The 27,425-nt window shown below is 51.4% G+C and overlaps 12 protein-coding genes across 12 annotated transcripts; 2 read left to right on the forward strand and 10 right to left on the reverse strand.

Moving 5' to 3' along the window:
* Window positions 1–109: 109 nt before the first annotated feature.
* CC1G_05632 (hypothetical protein) lies at window positions 110–4,668 on the reverse strand (the record flags this gene model as incomplete). The annotated part of the gene is made up of 12 exons (XM_001838099.2): window positions 110–808; window positions 876–2,033; window positions 2,092–2,146; window positions 2,209–2,350; window positions 2,591–2,639; window positions 2,910–3,010; window positions 3,454–3,552; window positions 3,621–3,776; window positions 3,842–4,243; window positions 4,305–4,400; window positions 4,459–4,534; window positions 4,606–4,668. 12 exons carry the CDS (start codon window positions 4,666–4,668, stop codon window positions 110–112), a joined length of 3,096 nt encoding a protein of 1,031 aa, XP_001838151.2.
* Window positions 4,669–7,671: 3,003 nt separating this feature from the next.
* On the reverse strand, window positions 7,672–9,311 carry CC1G_05633 (PCNA). The gene is made up of 6 exons (XM_001838100.2): window positions 9,198–9,311; window positions 8,907–9,103; window positions 8,784–8,853; window positions 8,234–8,736; window positions 7,954–8,172; window positions 7,672–7,852 (listed from the first exon to the last, which is right to left on the reverse strand). Exons 1-6 carry the CDS (start codon window positions 9,247–9,249, stop codon window positions 7,787–7,789), a joined length of 1,107 nt encoding a protein of 368 aa, XP_001838152.1. The 5' UTR covers window positions 9,250–9,311; the 3' UTR covers window positions 7,672–7,786.
* Window positions 9,312–9,732: 421 nt separating this feature from the next.
* Window positions 9,733–10,916, forward strand: CC1G_05634 (hypothetical protein; the record flags this gene model as incomplete). The annotated part of the gene is made up of 3 exons (XM_001838101.1): window positions 9,733–9,870; window positions 9,930–10,031; window positions 10,089–10,916. The coding sequence occupies 3 exons, from the start codon at window positions 9,733–9,735 to the stop codon at window positions 10,914–10,916; spliced, it is 1,068 nt and encodes a 355-aa protein (XP_001838153.1).
* Window positions 10,917–11,924: 1,008 nt separating this feature from the next.
* Window positions 11,925–12,380, reverse strand: CC1G_15769 (hypothetical protein; the record flags this gene model as incomplete). The annotated part of the gene is made up of 1 exon (XM_002910004.1): window positions 11,925–12,380. The coding sequence occupies one exon, from the start codon at window positions 12,378–12,380 to the stop codon at window positions 11,925–11,927; it is 456 nt and encodes a 151-aa protein (XP_002910050.1).
* A 437-nt stretch (window positions 12,381–12,817) lies between these two features.
* CC1G_15770 (hypothetical protein) lies at window positions 12,818–13,570 on the reverse strand (the record flags this gene model as incomplete). Its single annotated transcript, XM_002910005.1, has 2 exons — window positions 12,818–13,136; window positions 13,509–13,570. The coding sequence occupies 2 exons, from the start codon at window positions 13,568–13,570 to the stop codon at window positions 12,818–12,820; spliced, it is 381 nt and encodes a 126-aa protein (XP_002910051.1).
* Window positions 13,571–14,075: 505 nt separating this feature from the next.
* CC1G_05635 (hypothetical protein) lies at window positions 14,076–15,608 on the reverse strand (the record flags this gene model as incomplete). Its single annotated transcript, XM_001838102.2, has 9 exons — window positions 14,076–14,352; window positions 14,423–14,448; window positions 14,532–14,575; window positions 14,641–14,751; window positions 14,833–14,937; window positions 15,003–15,057; window positions 15,140–15,216; window positions 15,269–15,301; window positions 15,536–15,608. 9 exons carry the CDS (start codon window positions 15,606–15,608, stop codon window positions 14,076–14,078), a joined length of 801 nt encoding a protein of 266 aa, XP_001838154.2.
* An 831-nt stretch (window positions 15,609–16,439) lies between these two features.
* CC1G_05636 (hypothetical protein) lies at window positions 16,440–17,916 on the reverse strand (the record flags this gene model as incomplete). The annotated part of the gene is made up of 7 exons (XM_001838103.2): window positions 16,440–16,672; window positions 16,741–17,162; window positions 17,226–17,264; window positions 17,321–17,406; window positions 17,459–17,618; window positions 17,689–17,739; window positions 17,897–17,916. The coding sequence occupies 7 exons, from the start codon at window positions 17,914–17,916 to the stop codon at window positions 16,440–16,442; spliced, it is 1,011 nt and encodes a 336-aa protein (XP_001838155.2).
* A 407-nt stretch (window positions 17,917–18,323) lies between these two features.
* Window positions 18,324–20,154, forward strand: CC1G_05637 (hypothetical protein; the record flags this gene model as incomplete). Its single annotated transcript, XM_001838104.2, has 5 exons — window positions 18,324–18,407; window positions 18,452–18,933; window positions 18,984–19,227; window positions 19,276–19,960; window positions 20,012–20,154. The coding sequence occupies 5 exons, from the start codon at window positions 18,324–18,326 to the stop codon at window positions 20,152–20,154; spliced, it is 1,638 nt and encodes a 545-aa protein (XP_001838156.2).
* A 90-nt stretch (window positions 20,155–20,244) lies between these two features.
* On the reverse strand, window positions 20,245–20,896 carry CC1G_05638 (hypothetical protein; the record flags this gene model as incomplete). Its single annotated transcript, XM_001838105.1, has 4 exons — window positions 20,245–20,283; window positions 20,337–20,607; window positions 20,661–20,827; window positions 20,891–20,896. The coding sequence occupies 4 exons, from the start codon at window positions 20,894–20,896 to the stop codon at window positions 20,245–20,247; spliced, it is 483 nt and encodes a 160-aa protein (XP_001838157.1).
* A 1,193-nt stretch (window positions 20,897–22,089) lies between these two features.
* On the reverse strand, window positions 22,090–22,736 carry CC1G_05639 (hypothetical protein; the record flags this gene model as incomplete). The annotated part of the gene is made up of 3 exons (XM_001838106.2): window positions 22,090–22,517; window positions 22,566–22,643; window positions 22,721–22,736. 3 exons carry the CDS (start codon window positions 22,734–22,736, stop codon window positions 22,090–22,092), a joined length of 522 nt encoding a protein of 173 aa, XP_001838158.2.
* A 747-nt stretch (window positions 22,737–23,483) lies between these two features.
* On the reverse strand, window positions 23,484–24,420 carry CC1G_05640 (hypothetical protein; the record flags this gene model as incomplete). The annotated part of the gene is made up of 5 exons (XM_001838107.2): window positions 23,484–23,562; window positions 23,633–23,713; window positions 23,772–24,070; window positions 24,132–24,225; window positions 24,326–24,420. The coding sequence occupies 5 exons, from the start codon at window positions 24,418–24,420 to the stop codon at window positions 23,484–23,486; spliced, it is 648 nt and encodes a 215-aa protein (XP_001838159.2).
* A 524-nt stretch (window positions 24,421–24,944) lies between these two features.
* CC1G_05641 (hypothetical protein) lies at window positions 24,945–27,024 on the reverse strand (the record flags this gene model as incomplete). Its single annotated transcript, XM_001838108.2, has 5 exons — window positions 24,945–26,238; window positions 26,300–26,425; window positions 26,501–26,560; window positions 26,634–26,675; window positions 26,987–27,024. 5 exons carry the CDS (start codon window positions 27,022–27,024, stop codon window positions 24,945–24,947), a joined length of 1,560 nt encoding a protein of 519 aa, XP_001838160.2.
* Window positions 27,025–27,425: the final 401 nt, after the last annotated feature.

Here is a 27,425-nt window from a genome sequence, read left to right on the forward strand (position 1 = left end):
TAGTGGTACACGATACAGAAACTAGTATGGATCGAAACTACACACAAGCGAGACCGAGTATTGCCAAAACATCTACAACTGGAAGAAGTTCAACAAGGACATTGGTACATCACTGTACAGCAGCCTGGAAAACAACAACACCATTACCCACACCCGCAGCAGCAAACGCAGTCGCAACATCCCCAACAGTCTTCCTAACCTCCGCTCCAATAGGCCCAAACTCATCCATCAACTCGGTCAACTCCTTCCTATGGTTCTCAACAGCCAACCGCCTCGAACGGCCAGTGAGGACGATGAGCGGGCCACGAAGCTTCCGTCGTCCAGTATTACCAGTCTGTGTAGTAGCAGCCGTCTGCGTAGTCTTGGCATCCTTCTGTCGGTGCTCAAGCGCAATTACTCCGTCGTCGTCCCTTCCACTCGAAGATCCCTCATCTTCAACTTTATTATCATCAGTACTTCCATTGTCGTCAGGTCGTGTCGTAGTCGTGTCATCAGTCGTAATCGCATTAGCAGTGTACTTGAGCGCCTCTTGGAGAGCAGCGTGTAGCGGTGCGTGGGTATCAATTTGTTTGAAGTCTATTCTCGGGATGCTGGTCGAGAGCGCAAGCGAGGAAGATGATGTCGAAGATCTAGAGTCGCTCCCGGATTCCTCCTTGTCCTCCTTGTCCTCCTCCTGAATCGCGTCTCCGGCGACACTCGATGAAGGAACAAAGCGTCCCCAAACGAGGTTATCAGCGGTATCGGATTGAAGTCGAGTCTGCGTCGTTTGTTCACCGTAGAAAGTATCAGGGAAGTCTCCGGGCATTTCCTACATTACGAGGAGATATCAGTCAAAGTTAGAACAGGTCAAACAAATCAGGCAAGGTTTCGCTTACCGAAGAGATAGTAGGCATCTGCGGCAACGGCGGTTTCTCTCCCTCCGCCCTCTCCATATCATCCTTCTCCCTCTTCGTAATCCTAACCACAGTCGCAGTCAAGCTCGGATCCCTCTCCACAATCTGCACCAAAAACTCCAAGGCCAACCGGTCATCAGGACCTCCAAAGAACGGCAAAAACAAATGCTGACGGCTCCCCGCTCCAAATGTGACATTCCCATACGAAGCCGTCCGGGCGGAGATCATCGACTGGTCGACAAACAGGGCAACGTCCGTCGAGGCATGCATAAACACACTTCGCACGAACTGGGAGTGGATGACCGAGGTGGGGAGTTCTTGGACTACTGGACCGCCCAGGGTGGATTTGAAGAGCATCTCAAAGGGGTTGGAAGACGTCGGTGATCTAGCAGCTGGCGTACCGGGCGCCGAGCCCTCAGCGTGCACCGCAGGCGTCGCCGTCCCAGGGGTAGGCGACGCAGCCATCTTCTCATTCACATACGCCACCCCTGTATTCGAAGTGACACCTCCTCCAGGAGAAGGCGGCAACCAAGGCACCAAAATCATATCACTCCCGCTGTCCTTCGCGTGCTCAGCCACACCCGCCGCCAACTCGTCAAACTTGAGGATCGCAACTGCAGGGTGGGTGTCAATGTTGTTCAGGACGCCGTACATCCTAAACGTCGAAAGCAGCGGGTCGGAGTGGAGGATAGTCTCGGCCGTCGCGGATTTCATGACTGCGGATGTTCGGTCAGAGAGCTCGAAAACGCGGAGAGCCTCGATGCGGGTGGGCGGGATGAGTTCCTTGGAAGCCGTGGACGAGGCGTTCGACTTGACACTGCCAATAGACGGCCTCTTCTTCAACTGGTCCTCTGAATACGGAGGCGGAGGAGGGTTGACCAACTGGACGAGCGCCATGATACTTCCCAGATGCTCGAATTTATCGAGCACGACTGTGAATCGGGTCTTGTATTCGCGATTCTCCTTGGGCGCTCCGGGCTTCTCGATGTCATGACCTTTGCCTCCGTGGTGGTGGTGCTTTTGGTGCGTATTGGCGGTGACAATTCGGACACGGAACTCGGGCGGGTAGAAAAATACCACGAGGGGTGTAGTGGCGAAGGTAAGGACGAGTGCCTCCAGGACGAACATCGAGAACACGCGCTAAACAGGAAAGTTCAACATCGGGTTTACATTTCTCATCTCAAAAAGGCGGTCATACCCGAGAGAGGATGCCAGCAGCGAGACCGACATTAAGGACGATGAGTTCAACCAACCTGTCACCAGAGGAGCGATTAGAAATCCACTTGTCGAGAAGAAACACAAAATCGAGACTCACCCCTTGCAGCTCATCAACGAGCCAATAGTCATACTCTCCCTCCAGTCGAATCGAGCCGCGTACCGCGCGGCGAGTGTACATCCACCAAACTTGCCGAGGAAGGCGGTGACGATGATAGCGATGGTGAAAGCCCAGGTGATACCTATTTGATGGTACACGTTAGAACCAATCCCTTGCAAACGAACATGACACCGAAAACAAGCGCGAAGATCAACGTAATAGGGGCTACTGTCAGAGTGCACGGGGACGGCAAGGCGAGTTGGGCCTAGGATGGCGAGATGGTCCCAGCACTTTACACCGACCGGTAGCATTGGAAATGACCAAATGCAAAAACCAAGCAAACACCCCTAACACGTTTCCGAACGAGGAAAACAAAACTCACCGTCATTCAAAAGACCCAAATCAGTCGACAGCCCTGAGAGAGTGAAGTACTACAAAAGGTATCCATGTCAGCGATACTGCCAAATCAACGTATCTCGGCGATTCCGAGGGCGCCTCGTGTCTGTCAGTCTGTCTTGATTCCACCCCTCGACCATTCTTCCAACGAAACCTGAAGCCATCCTACCTGCATAGACGACGGGGATTGGTCCGTTCAAGGCTCCTCGTGGAAGGAAAGTCGAGACCGAGGGAGGAGGGCGACAGAGGGGAATGGCGCCAGAGCGTATCGAAAAAGACACCAAACTATCGTTAGAATCACTTACCAAGGGAAGGAAGATAACCGCTACCATATCCTCCAACTTCTCAGTCAACGAAATGGCGAGTCCACCTTCTCTCGGTACCACGAGGCCTGCGAGGAAGGCACCTAGAAAAAAACAACACGGGAGATGTCATCAGTCACCGATCCAAAAACGTTTGTTATCGGATTCAGGAGCAAGCAAGGAAGGTGTGTAGAAAAAAGAGGGGCCAAGACGAGCTTTTGGGGCAAGGAGGAGAAAGAAAGAAGTCGCGTCATGCAATGAGGGGAACTCGAAGCGTCTCTGGTAAGCCGGGAATGAGAGCACAGAGCGCCAGATAGGCAAGTCCAACACGACGCCCTGGCTGCAACCCTCCCAATGGGCAAAGAATATCACCCAAACAGGAAGTTACAACCCCGCGAAGCTTTCGACAGTCCCCAAACAGGTAGATCAAGTAAAATGAAGTCAAAGGAAAGGTCCCGCCCGACAAGAGAAGAAGATACCGCCCAACATGATAAGGTTCCGATACCAAATAGAAACGATAAAAGCCAAATCAAAGGGACAGACATACCAAAGATAGCGTGTACACCGATAATATCCGTGAAGAAGGCTGAGCCAAAGAGTACGATCATCGTCACTGTCATGAAGAAGACGGACGGGCCGTTTTCGACTGCAGGTGATAATTCATACCCTTGGTTAGAGGTGGCTTGGGTGGAGCAGAAAACGAAGCGAACGTACTGGATCCAGAGACTTTGGCGAACCATTTCATGGCGTACTTGACGGGGAACAGGATGAAGAGCGTCCATCCCACTGAGACGAGGAGGATGTAGAGAGCTGTAAGACCGGAACCGGCGTTCACCAACGCAACGCTCAGCGCCAAAAGCACCCATCCGACTGGACCAAAACGCGTCAGCCCTCCTGTCCAAAATTCCGAAAAGAACGACGAAAAAGAAACGCACTGATATCATTCCCCACACCAGCACTAAGCACCACAATCCCCACCGTCGTATCCAACAGCTTGAGCTCCGTCAAAATCCTACAAAGGACAGGGAACGCCGTAATCGAAAACGCCACGCCAGTGAACAACATGAAATGCGTAAACTCCACATCGTCGTCGATGAAGCGGTTGAAGATGGGCACAGCGAGGCCCGCGCCGATGCCAAACGGTAGGACCATACCCGCCAGCGCGACCATAGCCGAAAGGCGAGCATTGCGCTTGATGATGCCAGCATCGATTTCGAGGCCGACGAGGAAGAGGAAGAGGCAGAGGCCGATGTTGGCTGTGAGCATGAGGTAGGGCCGGGATTCGTGTGGGAAGATGTGTTCCGTGAAACCTGGGATGCGGCCGAACGCTGTGGGACCTGTTGTGGGGGCGGGTTTAATCACGCTATGCGGAGGGAAGGAGGGGCGCTGGAGGCGTACCGAGGATGATTCCGCCCAGCACTTCAGCGATGACTTTTGGCTGGCGCAGTTTACGAAGGGCGAGCGAGAGAAGGGTCGCCGTACAGATGATGATTCCTGCCACAAGTCTCTTCAGCATCACGCCCTTTCCCCTCTAGACATGCCGCCGACTTACCTAGTTGAACGATCCATAGTCGTATTGGTTCGAGCGGGTTGAATTCAGTTGGGTCTTTCCCAGCGAGCAGACCTCCCTATTCCCGGCGTCATCGAAGAAAGAATCAGCATGGCTGGATAGGGGTTAAAGCCGACAAATTTCACACACCGGTTCCGTGGCACTCGCTCGTTTCGAAAACAGGGATACCACTTGTCTTGAAAACTCAGGCATCCCGGCCTTCTTCTTCTTCTGTGGTTGTGGTTGTGGTGGTGGTGGTTGGGTCTCTTCAAGTGGTCGGATGCGTTATTATTTAAATCGGGGTGTCGTCGTCTCGTCGTATAAGCCTAAATGTTAAAAACCAAAATCGATGGGCCTAGTGTATCGATAGTCGATGGCGAAAGCAGCTCAGTGCGAAAAAACGCAGAGCTAGAGGTAAGCGTGGTGGTCCAGGTGTCGGGGCGAGGCGAGTAGTGCGGGACGAGGCAGTCGAGAAAAAAAGGGATAGAGACGACAGCCGACCGACGACCGATCACAGCGACAATCCACCCTTCCTATCACAGGGGGACGGGAAGACGGGGGGTAAAGGCCAAAGTGAAGAGAGGAGCTCTTATATAGAGAGGGTCACCTGTCACCGACATATGCCACCGTGATAAACGACCACCATATCCATACATTTTACCCCGAACGAACAGCGTCCAGAATCCCATACAACTTAAATGATACGACATACGACATATCATCACCCATCCATCCAAGCTTCGCCTCCCGAGTCCGAGCAGCACAAGCAAAGCAGATTGCATCAGAACAGAACAGAGAGAACCCTTCCTTCCACCAAAGGCTTCGTTCGACCCACAACACGCTGCAGAAGCCGCCTCAAAAGGGGACGAAGATGAACAGAATTGCGCGGCGGAATTGGGTGGAAAAAGCCAAGCCGAGATCTTGTGGAGGAAAGTTGATAGATCGCGCGACTTGGATGTTCTTGGAAGACCGTCAGGAGGGAAGGAATGAGATCATACTTGCCTGTTGGGGTAAAACCCAGTTACCACTGCCAGGGACCATGGATTTGGTGTGGGGGAACGAGGCGAAGGAGGGCGAGAGAGGGACATGATCAAGTATTCACGAAGGTGCAGAACCTTCGAGGGTGGAGCACAACGCAACCACTCGAGCGTCCGGAGCTTTGGGCGGCCTGCAGTAGAAATCGAGAATGAATCACTCAGCTTCACTGCTTTCCTCAAAACCAGGCGTCTGGGTCCGTACCAACTGCTCCACAAAATCCCAAGCTCGCCAAAGCCAAAGGGTCCTCTTCACCCATTCACTCCCGTTCACACTCTTGGTGTCCATCGAGAAGCAGCGCTTACCTCTCGTCCACACTCTACGCCACAGCGTGAATTACAGTATCACAATACGGTTACACTCGATCCATTTCTGATTCTGGCAGCGAGAGCGAGACCCATCCAACTCTCCGATCTCAAGCCTATCACAAACTTGAAGCAACAAAGTTAGCTTTTTCGTTCATTCCAGACACAGAAAAATGAAAATGAACGGCACCTAGTGGCACTGGCAGTTAACGTTGTCAACTCTAAACCAACGGACATTAACATGTAGTAGGTGAACAGCAAGGCCTCGGGTGTGACAAAATCGCAAAGCTCCCTCGGCTATGCGTACCTCTTCACAACGTCTGTGAACACCCGGCCAGCGGGTGTGACTGCCAGTGCCACCGTGCAGGAAGAGAACAAGCGGGGATAGGGGCACTTCGCATCAATCCAAAGCGCCGAACCCCGCACCATGCCAAGTCCACCAACTCGGCCTCGCGACCCGACTCTCAATGATCTTCGCCAGCGCCGGCGGATGGTCCGTGCGCGCAGCGGTTTAAGCGAGTTAATTGTGCGGCCTCATTGAGCTCCCACCATCTTCGCACGCACATTTCGGCCAGAAAGAAGAACTACTTACTGTGATACCAAGAAGAAAGTATACGCCACAGGGAAACGTTAGAGTAGGCCTACCATTGGATGCAGGAGACGTTTGAAGAGGCCAAAGCATACCACTGCAATTATGTGCATACAGCCAATCCCCAAATGCACCCAGCTCGGATTGAATTGATTGTTCGAATGTCACGATGAGACGAAGCTGAAGGAAGACAGCGGCAGATTGTCCCGAACCTGTACATAGAGTACATACACATGGACCAGTAATCGCCAGTAATTCGCAGTGAATCGGACTGGAGAAGACGGCCGTTCTCGGAATCCGATTTGAGAAGACAGTCGAAGTTCTCGGTCAGTTCATCGAAACTTGAACCTCGCAGACACAAACACAAGCCCCGTGGTCATCCTGAGAATGGCGAACCTTTAGACAGAGTTACCGCTTGCCAGCTGCAGACATGTTCTGAAGCCTGAATTTAAAGGCGACCTTCAAAGAGTCAAAGGGGGCCCACCAACTTCGAAGCCGACTCGAATCGGGAAACGTACGCAAGCCCCCATTGCCCGAAAAAGTTTTCAATTGCAGCTAAACCGTTCACCACCTAAGTACCACCCAACCAGCTCTCCAAGAGCTGACCGAGCAGGGAATTCAGACACGAGAAGTATAAACTCGGGGAAACCAAAGGACACCCCGGAATCCTGTCCGTATCAGGAGTTCGAGTCTCGTCATCTTCATCAATGAAAGGGCACGACAAGAGTACGAGAGTAATGCACACCGGGTCGATACCAGAAGAACTCTGAATCTCTCTGCCCAGCTTGGATTCGCCCAACACAACCGACCTCAGCCCCACAAGCGCCCAAAAGAAACGCCAACCAAAAAACAAAAACGAAAATCGGGCGGCCTGTACGCGAGGATGGTTCAAGACCATTGGCGCGACTGGCTCGCCTGTATTAGTATAGCAGCCTATGGATGTACGAGGAGGAGAGTGGCCACTGCCTCTGGGGCAAGCCACAATCGGGCGAGTCGAAGGAGGGCCGAAGCAGGGATTGGAATCTGGATTGAAATAGGAATAGGGGCTCGGATCACTCGGACCGTGCGACGGTCGTGGTCCGTGCACTCCACGCGTTGTGTCGTCGTTCACGTCCTCGCACAACGCAAACCTCGAATTCGCGTGAGCAGCAATCCGAACAAAGGATGAAAGACGAAAAGAGAACCAAAACTTAAAGCGCGTTGCGCAAGGAGAAACGTGAAAGAGAAAACGGGGACAAGGCGTCAGAGAAAAGAGGACGTAATAGGGACAAGAACAACAGAGAAAGAGAAAGAGAAAAATACTTCAATTAGATGAATGCTGGACAACAGAATTACAGAGCGGTGGGAGACGAAAACGTTAAAACAGATAGCTTGGATATACAAAAAATGAAAGAAAAGGAAATTAGTCGTCACCAATCTTGGGTGCGAGGTAGTACCGGATGTAGCCTTGGCCAAAGTCGTAGGAGACCTGCAAAAGCGTATAACGCGTTAGTATGCCGTTGAACGAATAAACCCAAACCACACGATAGAGTATTAAATAAGACTAGAAAACAAGACGGGAAGACTCACCAACAAAGGCACATCATTGCTCATCATCAACTGCACCTTGGCAGAGAGACTGGTGCTCTTTGCAAAGTTGACGAGGTACTTGAGGGAGAAAGTGAGGGAGACGTGTTGGTTCATCTCGATGAGGATACCATCGACGTCGTCATCGTCGTCGCTCTTCTTCTTGCCTTTGGAGGACGAGCCGGTTTTGGCTTTTTTAGCAGGCTTGGCTGAGCCGTTGGCCTGAAAGAAAACATCGTTAGAAACGCATTCGTAGAATAGTAAAAGGAGAAGGATAGATCACCTTCTTCTTCCTCTTCTTCCCACTCTCCTCATCCTCATCCTCGTCTTCATCCTGCTCCTCCTCACCGTCCTCGTCAACATCAGGCTTAAACTCCTCCTCCTCATCCTCATTCATATCCACATCCTCATCCACCTTCTCCTTCTTAATCTTCTTCTTCTCCGGCTTCACATCCTCGTCCTCCTCATCCCCATCCTCGCCCTTCTCACCATCCCCATCCTCATCCTCCTCCGTCTTGGCGACGATCCGCCCACCGGTAATCGCGCCTTCTGTTTGCCTTAGCAGGACGTTCCCGTTGGCAGACTCGCCCTCTGCAGCGAACCGGACGCCCTCTTTGGATACCTCGATGCGGACGGACTCGCCGAGCTGGGAGAGGTCGCGGACGATGCGCGCGAATTCGCTCGAGGGCATGGTGACGCGGGCTTCGTATTCTGTGTCGGGGATGGTGAGCGCGTCGGCGTCGATCTCCATCAGCTTCATTTCGTATTCGGCGATACGGTCAGAGTCTGCGAAACGGTTAGTGGCATAGACTGGGTCAAAGGAAAAGACACACTTTTGGCTTCGTAGATGAGGTTTAGGACGTCCGCTTCGTCTGCCGCTTTCAATGTGCAGATATCGTCGTCCTAGGATCATCTTAGCGCGGTTGCCCTTTCGGGCGGTTGGACAAGACACACACCTTTGCGCACTTCAAGACTTTGGTCAGGCTGCCCAGGTTGACGCCCAAAGGCATGGGTCGGTCACATCGATAGCGCTTGAAGCCAGAGACCAGGATCTTCACCGCGACGAGCGCGACGTGTGAATTGTCCATGGCCTGCAGGTTAATGCCTTCCTCATTACATTCAAAGTTGGCGTCGGTAACAAGTTCCTTGATAGCTGCACGCGTTTTCGTGGCGCAAGAAAAAGAATCAGAAAACGACGACGATGAATGTGAGCCTTTGAGCGCCGATTGACGCGTTAAAACACGAACCATCAAGGAGTTTCTTGAGGAGACCTGCTTCTGCGAGTTTGGCTTCAAGCATCGGGAGCGAGAAAGAGTTGTGTAGAGGAGAAGATACGCGTTCAAGTGAAAGGAGGGAGGAAGATGAAAGACGCGTCGTCCGTTCCAGCCAAAATGCGAGGCTTGACACGCCCAGTCACAGGCTTGTCACATCACGTGTATAATAGATCACATGACTGATGTTTCCATGGGAAGATTCTGTGTGAATCAGGGTTGTCTTCTCAACGCAGGGGTTGTTGCCACCCGTCGACGACGCACACACACAGACACACAGCCCTTTCTTACTCTTATCCCTATCCTTCTTTTTCATTTCCTTGCCAATCGTTTCAAAAAGGCTGTTCGCATCCCCGCTTCTTATATCCGCTCCGCTCTTCTTTGCCTGTCCCTTGATCCTAAGGCTATTGTGACGTCTGTCTGTCCCTGGGGATTGTGGGATACCCCTCTCCATTTCGTCGTTCTTTTTACCCCAAAACACAGGGCTCGTTTCGTATTTTCGTTTCCGCGAATGGCGACCCCAGCGGCTAATAATAACAATGCGAACGACCTCGTCTTCAACTCGCGGGCCGAGCAACGAAGGAGGAGGTTGCTCGATATCGAGCGAGAGCAGCAATTGGAGGAGCTCGAGGCTCTTAAGATGACCGAGGTGAGCACGAAAGATACGCGTCGGCTACGTACTAGACAGGGTCTAACCTCGCGATCTAGGAACAATTCCATCTACTTAAACGCTCATTCGTGTCTGTCAAGTTCGAGTTCTACGACCTCGATGGTTTGAGGTGGACACCCTCTGCTCTATACACTCGCCAGGTTAGTCAGTGATACATCCATCGACGCACGGCCTATCCGCTAACACGACCCTAATAGTTCCGCGCCAAAACGCAATGGCACAACACTCATTCATCGCACAACCACCACGCTCCTAGACACTACCCACCCCCATCTCCGCGCACCACCCAAAACCAGAATCTCCCCACCCAGGGCCATCAGCGTCCCAGCGATTCCACCATCCGCGTAGCCCCCCGCAAACCCGTACCACCCGCACCCACCCAACCGCAGCGCAAACCCACGCCTCCCACAATAACCCTCAACACCTCCCCGCTACCTTATGGGACGAACAACGACCCAGACGCTACACCCATGCCGTCGCCCGTCGCGTCGTCGTTCTCAGAGTTGGACAACGACCTGCAGAGCAACCACGGCTATGCGCGGGGATGCGTCAAGCAGCGGTCTGCAGTCAAGGGTCTCTTCGCGCGGGACACCAACTGCGAGCCTGGCTCGTGCAACCCAGCGTGTCCACCGACTCCTACACCATACAACATCCAGTGCCCGCCAACCCCGACGCCTTGCTCTGGAAGTCAGTTCGAGTCCACTCAACAACAACCTAGATCACAATTCGACTCGCAACAGCCGAGAAGCCAATATGACTCCAGCCCTCATCCGAGGAACGAACCCTCGTCGCGAAACCAGTTCGAGTACCAGTACCAAGACGTTGGCCAGGACTATCATCTCGCGAGTGTGGGGGTACAGCATCACATTGCCGACACGCAGCAATTCCACCGGGGGAACATGAACTCGCCTATCCCGCCTCCGTCCCCTGTGTGTCCGTCCGTCAACGCGTTCGAAGATCACACTTCTAGAGGGCACGGGAACGAGTGGGGACGCAACGTCGCGTGGAACGTCGTCAGTTCTTGAACCCCTCGGTTTACTGTCATACCTATTCTGCTTCACCTCGTTTCAACATCTCGCCCTCGGGGTTTGCCTCCTTCGCCGCGCAATGTATCCTTATCCATCCTTATTCGTCGCCTGCTTTCGATCACACACACCACTTGCTTTCTGCATCAACTAAAATTCGCCCTATGCCCTCCTCCTCCGCTTCTTCTTCTTCAAACCCCGAACGGGAACTCAAAGCAATGATTCAGCATAACATTCTTGTTGTGTGTTTGTATTAATTGACCTCTTCCTTTATGCCCCCCGCTTCCCATCCTGATCATTCCGTCTGTCATCCTTTTTGTATCTGTCTGCTTCTTGTTCTTTTAATCAGTTTCTCTTCTTTTCTCTCATCTTTCGCGTTCTTTCTCTTCTTTTGTTCCTATTTTGTTCCCCCTCTTTCTTCTCTCGCCCTCGCCTCCCCCACATTTTGGGAGACCGACCAACCCCCTATGTCTAAATTAACGACCCCGTCTTATGCTCCCCTCACGTCCTTTTATGACCATACAATTCAACCGTACATCAACACCAACCGTACTGTCCGTACATCCATACAAATCAAGCCTACATACAACATACATACATACAGACATGCTCAACATTTCCCTTCTCTCTGTCCCGGAACTCAGTCTCTTTTGTCTTTTTTGTTCATAAATTCGTAAATTAGGAGTTGTTTTTTTTTTGTTCGTAGGAAGTTGAAATGTACTTGTACAAGTAGAAGAAGAAGGAATTTCGTAATTTTTGTTTTTGGTCTGTCTCTTCGTTGACTCGTCTTCGTATACTCTGTCTTCCGAATGTACCCTGGGGCTTCTCAGACTTGTTTGGTGACGGTGAATGAGAGCTGCTCGGACTGTAACCCGCGCACGTGAATGGCTCGTCGATAGATTTCAGGTACATAATCGTCACCAGATCGTCACTGAGAAGACTTTAGCGGGCGGTCGCGGTTGACGTTGCGCGCCGAGGCCGGAGAACTTGCGGTCAAATTCGACGGTGCTACGTTTTCTTTGTCGGCGCGAGTATTTCTTCGTTTTGACGACGAGGCGTCAGGATGCTGACCCGCACGTCGTTTTGTACCACGACTGCCAGCTGGAGGGGTCGGAGTTGGAGGAACAGAGTGAATTGGCGTCTGGTTCGTTGAATAAGACCCGGGAAAGGTGTTGGCAAATCGTACGGAAGGTTGGTTCCCTTGATTGTTGCCCAAGGGAAATGAAGTCGAATCTGAGTGCGGATGCATTGTGTGATGATAGCTCTCAAGCGCCCGTGGATATCCATAGCTGAAGTGTGAAGTATGCGATCCAGCAGAATCAGGCAGACCTGAGCCATAAGGACGCATTGAGGGAGTTGCTGTGGGTGGTGCCATAGAGTGTGGAGGGGAATCCGCAGGAAAGGGATGCTCGTAGCAGCGACAGTAGCCAGCACCAAATCCACAGTGGGTGCAGATAAAGCCATTGCGTGTCGAATCCATGAGTGATAGAGTGAAGAAGCCGTGAAGGACTGCTCTGGAACTGAAGGAAATCATTCAACGGACTGTGATTTTATACACCTTCTGGGCTGTGTGTCGGCTCCCGAGCGTGCCTGAACATTCAGGGCACTTGAAAATTATTTTCTTGAAAAAAAACTGTGCTGAATTTTGTGCTCAGGATGGAGTACCAAGTAGATAGGTACCAGGGAGGCTAGGCAAACCTCGGTAAAAACTTCGAGCTGAATTCAATTGAATTGAGGCACCGGCGCCCTTACAGAGTGTTTAAGGTACTCTCAGAGTATGCTGTCTACTGAGTCCCAGAGTTTTTAGCTGCGTAACCAGCGGCGGATTCGTACAAATAAGCAAATAGAGAGGACCTCGTTCGAGCGCTTAACGAGCCGCGAGCGTCAACGGCACTTGTAACTCAGGCCTTTGCCTGCACTGCCACTACTTTGGCGGATGGGAAATTTTCAGTGATGACCTTAAGGTACCTCCGAGTTACCTTGAGGTCGTCAGATAAGGAAACCTGAGACCTTGAGGTACCTCGGCCTTGAGGTCCCTCACCTTGCGGCAACACTAGCGGTAGCACGCCGCCTTCCATTTCGGGCAGCGCTTGTGCCCGTTTTGGACCTTGGGCGCTTTTGATGCGGAGCTTGAATGCAAAGATTTGGACCTTCGTCCCTCTCTCTTTCTCTGTCCCTCTCTCTCTTGCACACCCTAGCTCCCGGGCCTCGCGAGCTTCACTAATCGCGTTAAGCAGTCGAAAATTGACAAGTCATCTCGGATCGGATGTCGTACAGTGCGCAAGCGAGCATCCATGGCCAGACGTCTGACGCGAAGGACTCGGGAGATGCTTTGGCTGAAGCGCACTTCTGGAATCTGGAGGGTTGTACCGTTGTAGTGGAGAGCCGTGGCTTTCAGATGGTTTATCTTTGGGTATGATGTCGACGAGGAAGGAAGGATTGCCCTAAATCGGAGAGACGAGGATGCTGTTGTGCACTGGCACCATGGACGATTCACGATTCAATGAAGCTTGGATTACATCGACTGGCAGATCAGCCTGAGGGGCGTCGTGGTGCCGGGGGTGATCGCCGTGACGAAGCGCTGTAATGTACTTGTACAAGCAAGTAGAAGAAGAAACATCGGAATCTGTTTTTTGTTTGTGTCTGATCTCCATCTACATATGCAGTTGCTCCTCGCCTTCAAGTCTTCCGAAATTTTGGTCTTAAGCTTGTTGAAGAACTTGGAGTTGGTCGGCGGCTCACAGCACGGTCCATCCAAAGGGTTGACCGTTGACCGTTGTACCGGGGCCGTTATGGGTGTAAACTTAAAACATCCCCCAGTATCACTAGCTCCCAAGCCACATTGGTTGTTCCGAATCGCTTCCCTCGTCTTAATTTATGGTGTCACTAATATATTCACGCTTTCTGTGTGTTGAATTCCAACCTTGCTCGTACAGCGACTCGGATATTGCTCGTCGAGTCGATCGATGACTCGCATACTAATCGTCCAAAGACTCAGGAGTACTATAGTCAGCATGGTACGGCGCCCTCGTCCGCTCAGCCGAAGCCGCCATAGAATTTTATGAATCACTATCTTTTAATTCAGTATTACAGCGTCGAGTCCGATCGCCTCCGGTCATTGAACATTGAACTCTCGCTTCGCTACAACTGTCAAGCATACTACGTCTTGAAGCTTGAAGTACCATGATGCTGCGAGCTGGCACCGAAGCTCGAGAGTGCCGAGGCACTGCCTTGTGTTTGAAGGGCTTGGTTGGCAAACCGGATTGGCGGTAGTGAGTGGCCTGGACCACCGTCATCCACCCCGACAGCGCGTTTAAGGTCACGGTTTTGTCCGTGGCCGTTGGCATGGACCAACACCGTCGATTCTTTGTGAGCCTCTTCTCGTAGGTGGAGGATCATCCGGGATGCAAGAAGGGGGTGGAAAGCGCCTTGGAATCTGCGTTGCATCAGAATGGAATCAGTCCGACCTGGCGTGTCAATGCAGGAAAGGCAAAGCGAGTGCTTACGCTGACATTGGGCCGGTATGTTCTGCCTATTAATATCATAGTAAGGGCACAAAGTACACTCAGCGTTGAAAAGCTGCAAGGTAGTAAGAGAGTGGTAGACAGTACGCACAGAGTTACTTGTTTCATTGATGATTACCGTCACGATGGTGAGCACTGGCAGAGGTCAGAGGATTCAGTTGAAGGACATGTGGGTTACGGGACTAGCACTCGGCACCTACCAAGTATGACGAGCACATAAATCATCCCATTTCGTATGAAAACCACGAGCAACGAGCTTCTCAGCCCCCTGAATCTCTCTCTGTAGATGTAAAAGGTTATGGCAATGAGCACTATGCCCCACAATCCGTGAAAGGTACACGTGAGCGAACAAAACTTGGTGTTTATTTAAAAGTTACGGAACAGTGACTCACGGACAAGGGCGGGAATGGGAATGATGAATAGGATGTGCATCGAGGATACGACCTCCAAGCTTTTGATGTCCATGCAATGTAGCCCCGGAAGGTCGGAGATTACGACTATATATTTGTGTGTCAGTAAAAGTGTAATGGAGAGGAGGCAAGAGAGTGAGACTCGGACATACACACGGCGCGCCTGATGTTTTGAGCGAAATAGCCAAACTTCAACCCCCACTCAACCTAGTAGGGAAGGAAAGCACAATCAGACATTTCTTCGAATGTACTAGCGATCCAATACTTAGTAGGGAGTCGGAGAACTTACGCTATATTGAATCAGGAGATAGGTGCCTATTATGCGGCTACGTCCCGAGAACGCATAGACTTGGAGGTGGAGCAACGCTATTTGGGAGGTGAGCTACATCTAATCTCCCCGAAATATGCGCTTACTCACCGTCTGCGCAGGCGCTATTGGCTATGCTGGTAGCTGCGTGGAAGGTTAGCGCTCAGCAATCCCGCCAATTTTACTAGTGAGATGGTACTTGCCGGCGGACGCGGCAGACCATCCGTAACAATGCTGAGTCTGGGATGAAAACAATCATGGTATGGGTGTCATCGGAGACCTACATACCGAAACAGGGATTGATTTCGACATGTAGACTATGTATGGACAGTCCGCCTGAGCACTGATTGAGACGCCAATTCAAGTAAGAAGACTCACAGACGAGTGTCAATATGTAGTGGATGAAGATGGAGTATCGCGTGACGAGATAGGCGATCTTCAGGCTGTTCATTTCTCCCAACCAGATGTAAGTGATCTTAAAGAAGGGGTTCTAAGCGCTCGGTGGATTGTGTCGCATTAGTTCATGATGGCCTAACCTCAAGTGGAAAGGTCTCGGTGTAGTCGGCGACCGTAGTATGTAATAAGTCAATGAGAAACAGCATTTGCTATAGCTATTTGAGCTGGACTGACGAGCATTGCCATGCAAGCGACTTCCTCTCAGCGTTGAGTGCTCGATGGGGAGAGACAGCTACACTGGTCCCTTACCTTGCGCATACTACAGACGGGATATCGTAAGCGAGGTTTGAGACTGAGAGATTGAGAAATACTACTGACATGGAAACGACGTAGAAACCACAAAGACTTGAATAGAGCTTCCAGGAACCCAGGATCCCCTCCGCTGGGCAGCATCATTGCAGAGCTTCAAGGGAAGTGGGAAAAAGGGGGGAAGAATGGGTCGCACTATTCCAACTTCCAAGGAAAGTTGGCTATATAGATAAACGCCAGGTTAACGTATCCCTCAATGTTATCGCCTCTTCCCCGATGTGGCCGAATGAATTGGACTCCGGCGCCGTTGGTGAAACATCAGTCGCTGTCAAGAGGATGGCAGATTCGCCCAAGTCGACTCTGTCGCCGTAGCCCCCTCGTACTCATGAGCTAGCTCGATTCCGGCGAAAGCAGCTGGGATTGGGAAGGATGTTTGAAGGACAGCATGGCTGGGAGAGGAAAAGGGTCCGCTACTATGAATAGGACTAGATTTGCGCGTGATCGACTTGCGTCCCCTGGGCTAAGTTTCTGGTCTATCGTTTACGTTGATCATAGTGACAGTTTATTGATGCAGTAGCTACTCGGGATATGTGAAACATCCAGGATACGCTTGGGTGTCCATTACCTCCCTGACGGCGATGGGCTCCCCAACCGTAGCATACGGCAACTCCAAGTCCAGTGTCACGTTCCTTCCGGTGGCTGGCCAGTCGGCTGGTCCAGAGATTGCGTAGAGACGGTTCTTGGGGTCAGCCATTTGCCACTTCCACCAGATGCGATCGAGATTCCCGTGGTGGAGGTAGAATAGAGGATCTGGATGCGAAGAGGTTGGTCGTTTTAGTATCGAGTGACTATCAAAGGAAGTTATAAGGTATACCCACCGCCTGGAGCAGCGTACCCGTCCATCATCATCCCACCGACGACAGCATGTCCGGCCCAATGTACCCCAGCGCCAAGTGGGAGTGGGGGACCTTGAATCTCGACAAAGTTTCGAAAATCCTCAAAGTTAGTTTGGGAGAGTAGAACCGCGATACTTGTTCTGTTCATATTATCCCTAACGTCTTCGTAGATTCCTCGGATGAGGCACCGAGGAGCCGAGATTGTTGCACCAGGCCCAAAGTTGACGAGGTGGTCTTTGAAGGGCCCGGTTTGGACGCAGCCTTCTGGTGCCTTTGGGCCTGCGGGGAATCCGGGGAGTGCTGGGAGGCTTGACCCGGGTGAAGGTGGTGGTGGCTCTGAAGTACCCGGGACGCCGTTGCCTCCAAAGCCAATAACATCGTCAAAGACCGGTGCATCCGCCAGTCTGGACGATCCGCCAAAGATGATCCTTCAGTCTCGTCACTGACATAAAACGGGAATACCGTACAGCCCAGGTGCGTCCGCATCTCGCGTCCAGTCCCAATACCTGTAAGCCAACTCAATACGCGAGAAATTTCCTCCCTGTATGGATGAAGGACGTACGTTGGTGGGCCTTTGTAGCCGCACTCTTCCTTCAAGGCTTTAGAGTACAAGGTCACGAAATGACGGTGCCATGGCAGAAACTGGCCCTATACACAAGCTTTGTGTTTTAATTAACATCGATGGAGGAATAAAGCCTACGACTCTATGCACTACCATCGCAAGGTCGAAGTGTGCCGCCTGGAACTGATCATATCGAGTTTTGACAGCTTCGCGTGGAGTGGGATTATTCGAGGGAGTACTTTGGAGACACTTCACAGCGCGAATGTAGTCAAGTCGTTGTTCGACGGTCAGGTCTCGCCTGCAGAGATTCGGATAAGGTACGCTGGTTTAGAACGAACTATGGACTGAGATTATGCTGGACCGCGTACCATTCCTGACGAACCTCGATGGATTCGCATTTGTTGACGGAATCTGGGCCACTGGGGACAGGGGTTAAAATTACGCCAGGGAAGCATGTATGAACAATGCTTAAGAATAGAGGGAATAGCCTCCAGCCAAAGGGCGTCATGATGGTGGCCGGATTCGAATCAACAGTCCTCGAACTGTCATTTATTCTTCCCTGGTATCGAAAATTACCCGAGCTTCAAGTATCCCATTGATCACTCGGAGCGGCCGCCGTAATTGCGGTTGAAGATAGCACAGCTGAAACGAATTATGGGCGCTTCCTCCTTCCTTCGAAGCATAGGCAACTTCTGAGAAACTGGTCTGACCACACTTGCCAGAGAGAAGAAGTTTGGAGTTTCTGAAATAGGTCTTTACCTCCCTGAGCGTTCATCTTGCTTACCCATCCGAAGTGCACTCTGACTATAACGTTTATCCGGTTCAGTTCTCTGGACGAACTTGAAAACTCTTAACGACGAGAAGGAGAACGAAAGTGTCGAGGTCGGACGAAATTGGTAATACTCGCCCCTCGTGGGAATCCTGAGCCACCGGCTTACCGGCTTGCAGGAGTGGACTAAAGAGTCCGCTCGCTCCCTTGTTCGATAACCACCACACCCAAGAAATGCAGTTCACTGCCTTAACAGATGACATCCTCTTCCTTATTCTCTCATTCCTTACGCCTCCCGAACTCCTTGGAATTCGTCAGGTAATGGCGTCCTCATAAGCTCACTATCTGAAGTCCAACCCCAGAAATTGTCGCAGACCTGCACCCGGCTGGCCCGCCTATCTCGAGAACGCACGGTCTGGGTGACGGCGTGCCAGGGCTTCGTTTTGTCAAACGAGTATCCATTTCCACGGGGGCAACCACTGGATTCGATACCCTTGGAAGACCTGGAGAGATACACCATCCAAGGTTATCGACTGGCCGAGATCTGGGGCAGGAGGGACGACGTCACTAAACCAATCGGATTTCAATCAGTCGTCAATCTGGAGGGCCATTCGGGAAGCGCCGTCTCAGAAGTCCACTTCCTGCCTATGAAGGATATGCTTCTAACAGTTTCGAAGAGCGTTTGGGTGGTGATGACGGTGTGGCAGATAGGAGCTGTGGGTAACCCTGACCCGGTCAAGCTTTGCGAGTGGAGCCCTCGAGGAGCGCTTTTCCAGGGATTAGCCGTGAACTCGGACCCAACATCGCCCGCAACGTTGGCTGTCTCCGTCATTGACCGTTCGAAGTGAGTAGGATAAACAAATTCGACAACCCTGCATACTTATTGCTTGTCAGTGAACACCATGCCCACGTATTGTCTTTGAACCAAGAGAGCCAATCGACCTGGGCTTTAACAACTCTTGTATCCTTCCAGACGCACTTTATTCCGCTAACGTTGGAAGGGAATCAGGTTGCTTTATGCGATGATTCTTCCCAGACTGCTATCTGGGATTGGTCTACCTCAGAATACGCCACGCTGGACGAAGATCTCCGCGAAACCGACTCTGAAGAGCCGCCAGCTCTCCAATCTATGTGGACTGTAAGTCTGAAACATGATTCGAGGATGAAGTTGACGACTTCGCAACAGCACAATGTCGCTTCCCAAGTCCTATTTACCTTGGACAGCGTGCTGGTCGTTCGTGCACGATCTCTGTGTCTGTTCCCTTGTCCAAAATTGGCCGAGTCCAATGATCCGGTTGCCACAAGTGCTGGACCACTTGCGCGACATTCTTTTGGTTGGCTAGATGGTGTCACGGTATCACCCCAAACCTCGACCAGAGGAAACACCACCTCCTACAACATCCTTCTGCGTGCAGAGAGCGATGATCCGTGGCAGCCACCAGACGCGCATACCCTCTGCGTTTACACTCTAGATGTCAACCCCGATTACCTGGTTTCTGGCTCGACCGACAGTACACCATCGCTCGATTCTGTCGAAGGTGCTGCCACCCCTCCTCCCCTTCTTCCCTACATATTCCCACCGCGCTATCAAACCAAGATACCCACTTCGAGGGGTGCCTTACGTTGCCCGAGCCTGCGACTGGGCAGTTGTGGGACGGCTGTTTGGGTAAAGCCTGGAGAATCCGTCGGGAGTGCGACAGGGTTGGTTCAGATGCCCTGTCACCAAGATCCCTTCTTCAATAACGGATACACCGACGACGACTATGCTGTTCCCATGCCTATATCGTTCGCTCGACCTTTCAAGGGAAGGGGAAAGGAGTGTCTGATGGCAGCCGTTCTCCCTTCTTCGAGTTTGTATCATCACAGCAAAGGTGTGTCGTTCGTCCTTTTCGGTGGTCTGCCTTTCTGACTGTGGGTCTTAGCTTCAACGGCGAATCAAACATCGCCGGTCATGCTTATGTCTAATCAAGACCTGCAAGATTGGACTTGTCTTGACTATGACGAAGCCACAGGTCGAATCGCTCTTGGGAAGGGAGATGGGCACACATTGCTGCTTTCTCTCTAGAAGCCTAGCTCGGTTTGGTCAATATATCGATTATCTGAACGATTCAGTACGTGAATAAAACTCTGTCTACGCTGTATCCGATGGGGCGTTTTAAGGGTAGAAGGTGACATCCCAGTGATTGCTCTCCTTCTACAAAGAACGAGTGAGTCCATAGTTGATGGTTGAATGACAGACAGACGTACCACAAACTCGTTACCGCTGGGAGAGTACCATCGAGGGTCGCCATTTCGGTTGGATCCCTTCTCGAAGTTCTTCTTGACGTAGGCTTCGATCTCTGGGATGAGTCGAAGGTCGACCTTGTACCCGTTGGCGTGCGAGTAGGTGCCACTAGCGTGGCCTGTTTCAGTTCCACCGGTGATGACGAGGTTCCTGCCGACACCCTTCTTCAAGGCGATGACACCGTTGACGGTGTGAGAGCAGATACCCTCGTACGAGGTGCAGTTGGACTTTTTCCTGTTTACAAGGTGAGTATTCAGTCGATGGTGATGGGGAGTATTTGAGCTCACCTGTCGGTGCAGTTACCGGAAGAGGAGGCAGTGATTCCGTTGGCTTTGAGCCTATCTTCGGCTTCCTTCTGAGTGAGCTTGACACATGTTTGTCTGGCCTCGAGGTTGACGGGGGAGGCGCCTGCGACAGCAAGGAATGCGAAGGCAGCAGCAGCGATAGAGAGAACCTAGCGCCCGGAAGGGAGATTGTGAGCACCTCGGTGAGCAAGCTTGTGACGAAGCGTACTCACCTTCATTGTGATCTCGGTTGGCAAGGGTTATTTGGAGCAGATCCTCAGTGTCACCGTTTATATACATGCTCGCAACTTCGAACATGAGGCCCAGAACACAGCGAAAGCAGATATGATATCATCCACGGCGCCCCTGGGTTTGCACACGTGCTCCAGGACAACCAGGTCTCCACTCAAAACCCGCAGATAACCGTGCATCGGAGGTGGACCTTCCACGCTCTTCCACGATCATCGCTTCCCAAAGTGGTTTCAAATTGTCCTCTTTGGTCCTCACCGACTTCCATTACGAAATCCTATTGAATGAAACTGACTGTCGCAAACCCCACAGATGGCCCTGATCATCCGCATTGACGCCTGTTCACCTTCCCTGACCTCTTCAACAGCAACTTAAGCGCTGTGGTGCGTCTTCACGTCCTGGTTGTACTGAGTCTTGGGCTTTATCCTCGGTTTCCCGCGCGGCCACTTTTTGCAGTCTTGGTGCGTGTTCCAGGCACCGAGATAGTCAAAACACACTGGTTGAGAATGAAGCAACGGGATTTTAGTCCCACGCACAGTACTGGCCATGTGCTATTTGCAAGCCTCCACCCAGTGCGCAGCGATGTGCCTACGCTGTGCATTCCAGATTTGTGGCCAGAGTATCGTCCGTATCTGGCGGAAAAGTCTACCATAGGTCAAGTTTCCGCCATTCCATGTCACTACATAATACCACCAACTTCGTCGAGTGCCAACGCAGCGCTAATCGTCCATCAGCCAGTGATCAGTCACATTAGCGCGGTCGATCACAAGGTACATACAAATGGAATCCACGTTTCTCATCAAATGGGCCTTCAGGTACTTGAAACTGCTCCGGAACGCCCTCTAAACCAGACCAGCAGAGACCAGCCCGCCTTTGCACGGTGTTGGCCAGATCTTGTGATTACCGGAGACTCAAAGTATCTCCCAAGTTATTCCGCGATTCGGTGAAAGGAGCTCAACTCGCTTCCACTGACATGAAGGACGATGAACGGCTGAGGTCAACTGACAAGAAAACTGAACGCTTGAAATTCACAAGCTTTAGCCAAGCAACGCCAACATTGGGCTGCGATTCAAGGAACTTTGTCCTTGACCCAAGACCTTCCATTGTCGTCGGACAGCAATCCAATTACAATTCTTGCTTTGGAAGTGACTGCTACACCGCGCAGCTTGAGCTACAGTCATTTCTATCGCAACGCTCGGATTGACCGACGCGATCTCCCCCCTGCCGCCTTGGAATGCGGCAAACTCCTTGAACTCTTTGGGACAGGTTCGGGCTTTCTGATGGGCTTCGAGGTGCTGTTGGTGTGCGAGGTGGTACACGAGCTCAAGCGACGGTTGAAGGTGAATTTGAAGGTTGGCGGCGCGATGGCTAGCGAAACGAGCTTCGCAGGGTCCGGATCGGTGTCGGAGGCCTTGGTGGTTTCCGTTGGTGACTCCGGGGAGCTACTAGATGTTGAGGTTTCGGACTCGGTATCATACTCCATATTATCAAGAATGTTGAAACGTAGAGGCTTCCAGGGAACAGGCATTGCGATTTCCACCGAATTTGTCGCTTCCGGATACGCGACCTCGACACGAGCGTGTGCATCGAAAGCACCTTGATGATAAGCCCCTGTGGTCGAATTCAAATAGGACCGATCATTGAGGTGTCCTCGCATACTGAGGATATTGGCGCCCAACGGCTGGCTTGATGTGGAGGCTGTACTGGCCGCAACGGAACGTCCACTGGTACCCAGTCCTGGGAACCCAAGGCTATATTTCGAGCAATATACCTGAGCACAGATGCACACAGAGAAGTTGTGAAGATCTACGTACCATGGTGCCAATGCATTGTAGTGTGGCTTCAGGCAGTAGTTGAACCATTCCGGGTCTCTGTACACGGTGAAAAACGCTCAACTGTCGGCGTGCGCCCTAAGATGTGGAAAAGGAGTATGTACCGGTGGGCTTCGCCTATGGCATCAATTCCATAGAGCGACTGAAAGCTATCGAACATTTAATCCTGGAGTCGTACTGGGTTGAAAATGGCCAGAGTGTCGAAGACATTGCGTATATCTCTACTGACGAGTCGAGAGTGTTTCAAGTGGCTTGTGGAGGTACTTCACCTGGTCCATAAACGGAAGACACTTCGCCTTTCCCTTTTATAAGAGCACCTTCCACCGACACCACACCGCTCGTATCGATCCAGGTTCCCTATCAACACCGGCACCAGTGACCAGTACGGAACACAATGCAGCCTGAATACACGATGGGTAATTCCAGAATTGGTTTTTACGTTCAAGCATGGTCAATGCACGGTCGTGGCTTTGGTCCGCAGTCACGTCGTTTCGTTCCAATGACGATACGGTCAAGACTTAACTGCAACAATGGACGTGAATATTTAATAGCCTCCGCTTGGAGTGGCGAGGTTAACTACGCAAGCGTCATGAATCAGAATTGGTGGAGGTCGTTGTGCCACTGGCAACCCTGGTCTTACGCACTGGCCCACTGGCCACGGAGGTGAAGGAGAGAAACGGTCCAAAACAAGAATACACTCGCAGACCTGGGTCTGCTGTCGGTTCAATGATCATAAGATGGCCTTTCAAAATGCAGAGTCGTCTTGTTTCTCCATGTCTGTGGGAGGAGTATCATCGATAAGATCCTCCGACTCCTTCAAAGAACTGAGGGCCCGAGGAGAAAGTTATTCCATAAGTCGACGATCATGTTTGGGCAGAGAATGAGATTACATACCAGGAACTAGGCTGTTCACTCTCCCCTCTAAGTTCCAGTGGCTTCGTTGTCCTTCTGGCATCTCCTTTGCGTTCGTAGACTCTGCAGTGAGGTGTTAGATAGTATTCGAGATCACGCAAGTCTCCCAATCAAAACATACCCATCAAAGAATTGCCTCACTTCACCAATGATCTCGCCAACCGCCTCGCTGGAAAGGCCGGATGGATCGTTCCTGTCATCTAGCCAAGGGAAGGTATTCTGTGTTTCAATCTTCTGGCCATCAGGTATGCCTTCATCTTCGCGTGCGAGCTCGGTATTCTCAACACCACGGTGGGCACAGTTCTCAACATGCTCGTCGTCAGATTCATCAGTGGAACCATCCTCATCACTGAAGTCATCAGAGTCGGACGAGTAGACGTCTGACTCAGGATCGTAATCATCCAAACTTTCTTCTTGAATCTGAAATGAGAAATGATTGAGTTGAGATTGTCTACAGACCGTGGCTGGAAATGCCACACACCGATGGGACTGTGGCCAAAGGACTCAGGAGTGGCCCCGTTTCCTTCGAGGGCGCGCATTTAGAGCTAATAGCACTCGATGCATCTTCCAGAGCTCTACTTACAGGAAAAGATCGATTGAAGACGAAGACATTCACGTAAGGATTAGTTCGTGCGTCACTGAGATAGAGGTCGGTAAACTCAGGGGAAGACGAACTCCATTTTGGGATGCTTCTTGAGAGCGTTGTAAAAAATAACAGCCCTCCTTCGATCACCAAAGATGTCCCTCAATTGCCTCAGGGACACAGTCATGGCCGTGGTGAAAGACTGAGCGGAGTACAAGAAAGGAAAGCAGAGCGGTTGTCAAAGTTGTTCAAATCATGTGATGATTCCCACGCTCACTCGGCGCCTATTCCTAAGTTCATCGGTTCGAGGTTCGCGAAAGAGAGTACAGGGCACTGAGAAGCTATGTTGAAAACCTTGCAAGTTGAGCCTTTTACAGTAAGTGTCTAACCACCACCTGCTCCTTGAAGAGGACGAGGCGTTCCGCGCTTGCTTCAAGTCTAATTTGGCCCGGATGAAATGTTTAAGTGACATTACAGGCGGTTTAAATACAGTAGCTGTGACTAGTATGTGAGTTTACACATGGAGATGAAGTACAGTTATGACTAGGACAACAATAGAGGAGTTATGGACAATAGAGAAGGACAGGAATACAAGGCAAAACCGAGTATCAAACATCGCAGTAAAGCCAGTAAAAGATAAGACAATATACAAGCGCATATTTTTACCATGCTATCTTGAAACCACCACTCAGCTGCACCGTCGAAACAGCCTCAGTCTCTCTTTCGCTTCCTGGAAGTATTTTTGATGGCCTTCAACTTCTTTTTAGGCTCTTCAACCTCGGCACCTCTTTTCTCACCAACGCTGTCAGTACTGGTACTCACACCAAACAGCAATCCTGAGGGATCCAACACGGAAGGTTTCACGCAAGTGGGGATGGCTTCTGCAGCCGGGGATCCGACGCGACGTGCACCAAAAGGAACAAATCCAAATCCTTCGACGCTGGCATTGTCCCAGGCAAACTCAGAATCCTCGGAACAGGTTGCAGCGTTAGAAAAAGCATTCACTGCGGGAGGAGAGTCAGTGCCAACAACACCCGCCCGGAGCTTCGCATCACCGGTGATCTTATCCTCCCCTTGCCAAGTGGAATTAAAATAACTCTCGAGATCAAAATCAACCGGGCAATCGGCGGTCTCACCAGCCCATGACTGAAGCATGGCATCGTCTTTCTCCTGACTACACTTTCCCTCAACTTCTCCAGCTTCAACCGGGAGGGGAGCAACGGCGGTAGATCGAGGGTTGACGGGAGAACCGAAGGAACCGGAGTTCTCAACAGGTAGGGACAAGACATTGTTGACCGCGTAAACTTCTCGGGAATGATCGACAGTCTTCCAGTCCGAGAACGTCGGTGACGGCGTGAAATTAGTGGACGGAGACGGGTCTTGCACATCGGGGAGTGGCAGAGAAGTTGGCGCATTGGATAGTGCCAGTGTGGGAGGGAGTTCTTCCAATAGCTTCGAACCCCCGGGGGTTGGTTCCCCCTTACTAGCTTCAGCTTCTCTGAGCGCCTCTGCACCTTTCAACCAAGGAATCAGGTGCTGCCCTGTAACGTGTCCCTGTTCGGTCGTTAATCCCATCGTCTTCATCTTCCGCGCCAAGCCACAAACTAAAGGTAGTCCAGCATCGTCCTTTTTGGCCGGGTGGGCAATGAGACAAATGATGTTCATGAATTGTGTTGGCTTCTCGTGAGGGAGTAGTGTGAACTCTCGACCGTCGTCAGTCACGAAACGAAGGGTGTCGTAGTGCTCTGTCATAATGTGTTTCCACATTGTTCCAGGGATGTCCTCAAACTCACAGGGAGCGTGGGTGGGGTCCGCTGCATTCCATGTGCAGGGCATCTTCGTCCCTCGGAAACTACCCGGGTCCTTCATGGCACGGGAGGGATTTTCCCCCCGGGTTTTAACGGGTTTATCATACTGATACGAGGCTATGGTCTCGTTGAGAAATCGATCACTGGTGCTGACAAGGCCGTCAAGCCTGGGTCGCTTTCCGCGGTGGTCATCCTCCCTATCAGAGATATTCAGTATTTCTGGAAAGAAACAAAATGCCGTGGCCGCCATGGACTTACGAATCACTTTGTGGGTGAGCAGCCGCACCTTTGCTCATTGCTGTTGTAGACGACGAGTAAGACTGTGTCGCCTGCAATTGGTGCGCATTCCACTGCCCGTCCTGAGACTGGTTGGGAATTTGTGGCCTGGTTTAATTGTCAGTATATCCCGAACTGTGCGAACTGTGATAGCAACAGCAGGCAGGTAAATAAACGACTTACTCTGCGACCTGCGCTGAGCCAGAGGCAATTGATGGAAAGGGAATCGCATTTGTTAGTTGCCTAGTTAAGGGGGGAAAAGTGTGTTAGTGTCGGTGGCATTGAGACCCAAAAGGATCAAATTTCCATAACTTACCCTTGAATTCCGTTACGAGAATCGTTGGAGAAGTGGTAGTATCTGTCGCGTCGTCAGCCTTCTATTCAGACGAGACATGAGAGGTAGACAGTCGGGGACGACGCGTGCGTCCGAGGACGAGCGTGTCGCGACTTGTCGCGAAATTGTGGCAATAGCGAAAGAATTTCAAGAAACAAGAACCTACCTGAAATTGTCCCCTGTAGTTATTCTATCGTAGGTGAAATTACTTGTGGACGGTGTCGAGTAGCTGCAAGATGAAAGGTGGAAGGATGGCGAGGGAATGAAAGGCGCCAGTTGAAGCGAAGTCAGAAACAAGTTCGCCGATTACGCAAATCTATGAAGATCAAACTCACCTGTTATGAAAGTTGAGGCCGCTATTGTTGTAGGACATGTTGATAGGCTTGGATTAAGAAAACTGTCAGGAGAACGAGATGGAATATGTGAGGAGGATGTGGGAGAGAGGGAAGAGCGTGAAGAGCCTCAACGCGCGGCGCGCGAGGTTGACAAAGGGTCAAGTCACGGGGTCGTACCAAAACTTTGATCGCTCTGAAAGTTGTGTCGTCCGAAATCGGCGCGTTTGGCTCGGTGAAAATAAACACTACGGGTGGATAATGTCAGTAAACCATGTACGTAGATAACCACAATAGTTCTTTAGTGAAGACAATGGTCTAAAGTCATCAAGCATAACAACCCGCCCACCAGTGTGTATCCCTTACAATGCTGCGTGAGTGCAGTTCTGGCGTTTATCGTGGGGATAGGATCCCTTGTGTCGCTTTTCGCAGCCTCACCCTC

This window comes from Coprinopsis cinerea, assembly GCF_000182895.1.
Source record: "Coprinopsis cinerea okayama7#130 chromosome 13 map unlocalized cont3.13, whole genome shotgun sequence".
Classification (NCBI taxonomy): Eukaryota; Fungi; Basidiomycota; class Agaricomycetes; order Agaricales; family Psathyrellaceae; genus Coprinopsis; species Coprinopsis cinerea.

Excerpts from the sequence above, each read along its gene's own strand:
- CC1G_05633 (XM_001838100.2), bottom strand. The coding sequence starts at position 9,249 with ATGCTTGAAGCCAAACTCGCAGAAGCAGGTCTCCTCAAGAAACTCCTT. Across the intron at positions 8,854-8,906 it reads AAGTCTTGAAGTGCGCAAAG|GACGACGATATCTGCACATT; the intron begins GTGTGTGTCTTG and ends AGATGATCCTAG. Across the intron at positions 8,173-8,233 it reads GGAAGAAGAGGAAGAAGAAG|GCCAACGGCTCAGCCAAGCC; the intron begins GTGATCTATCCT and ends GTTTTCTTTCAG.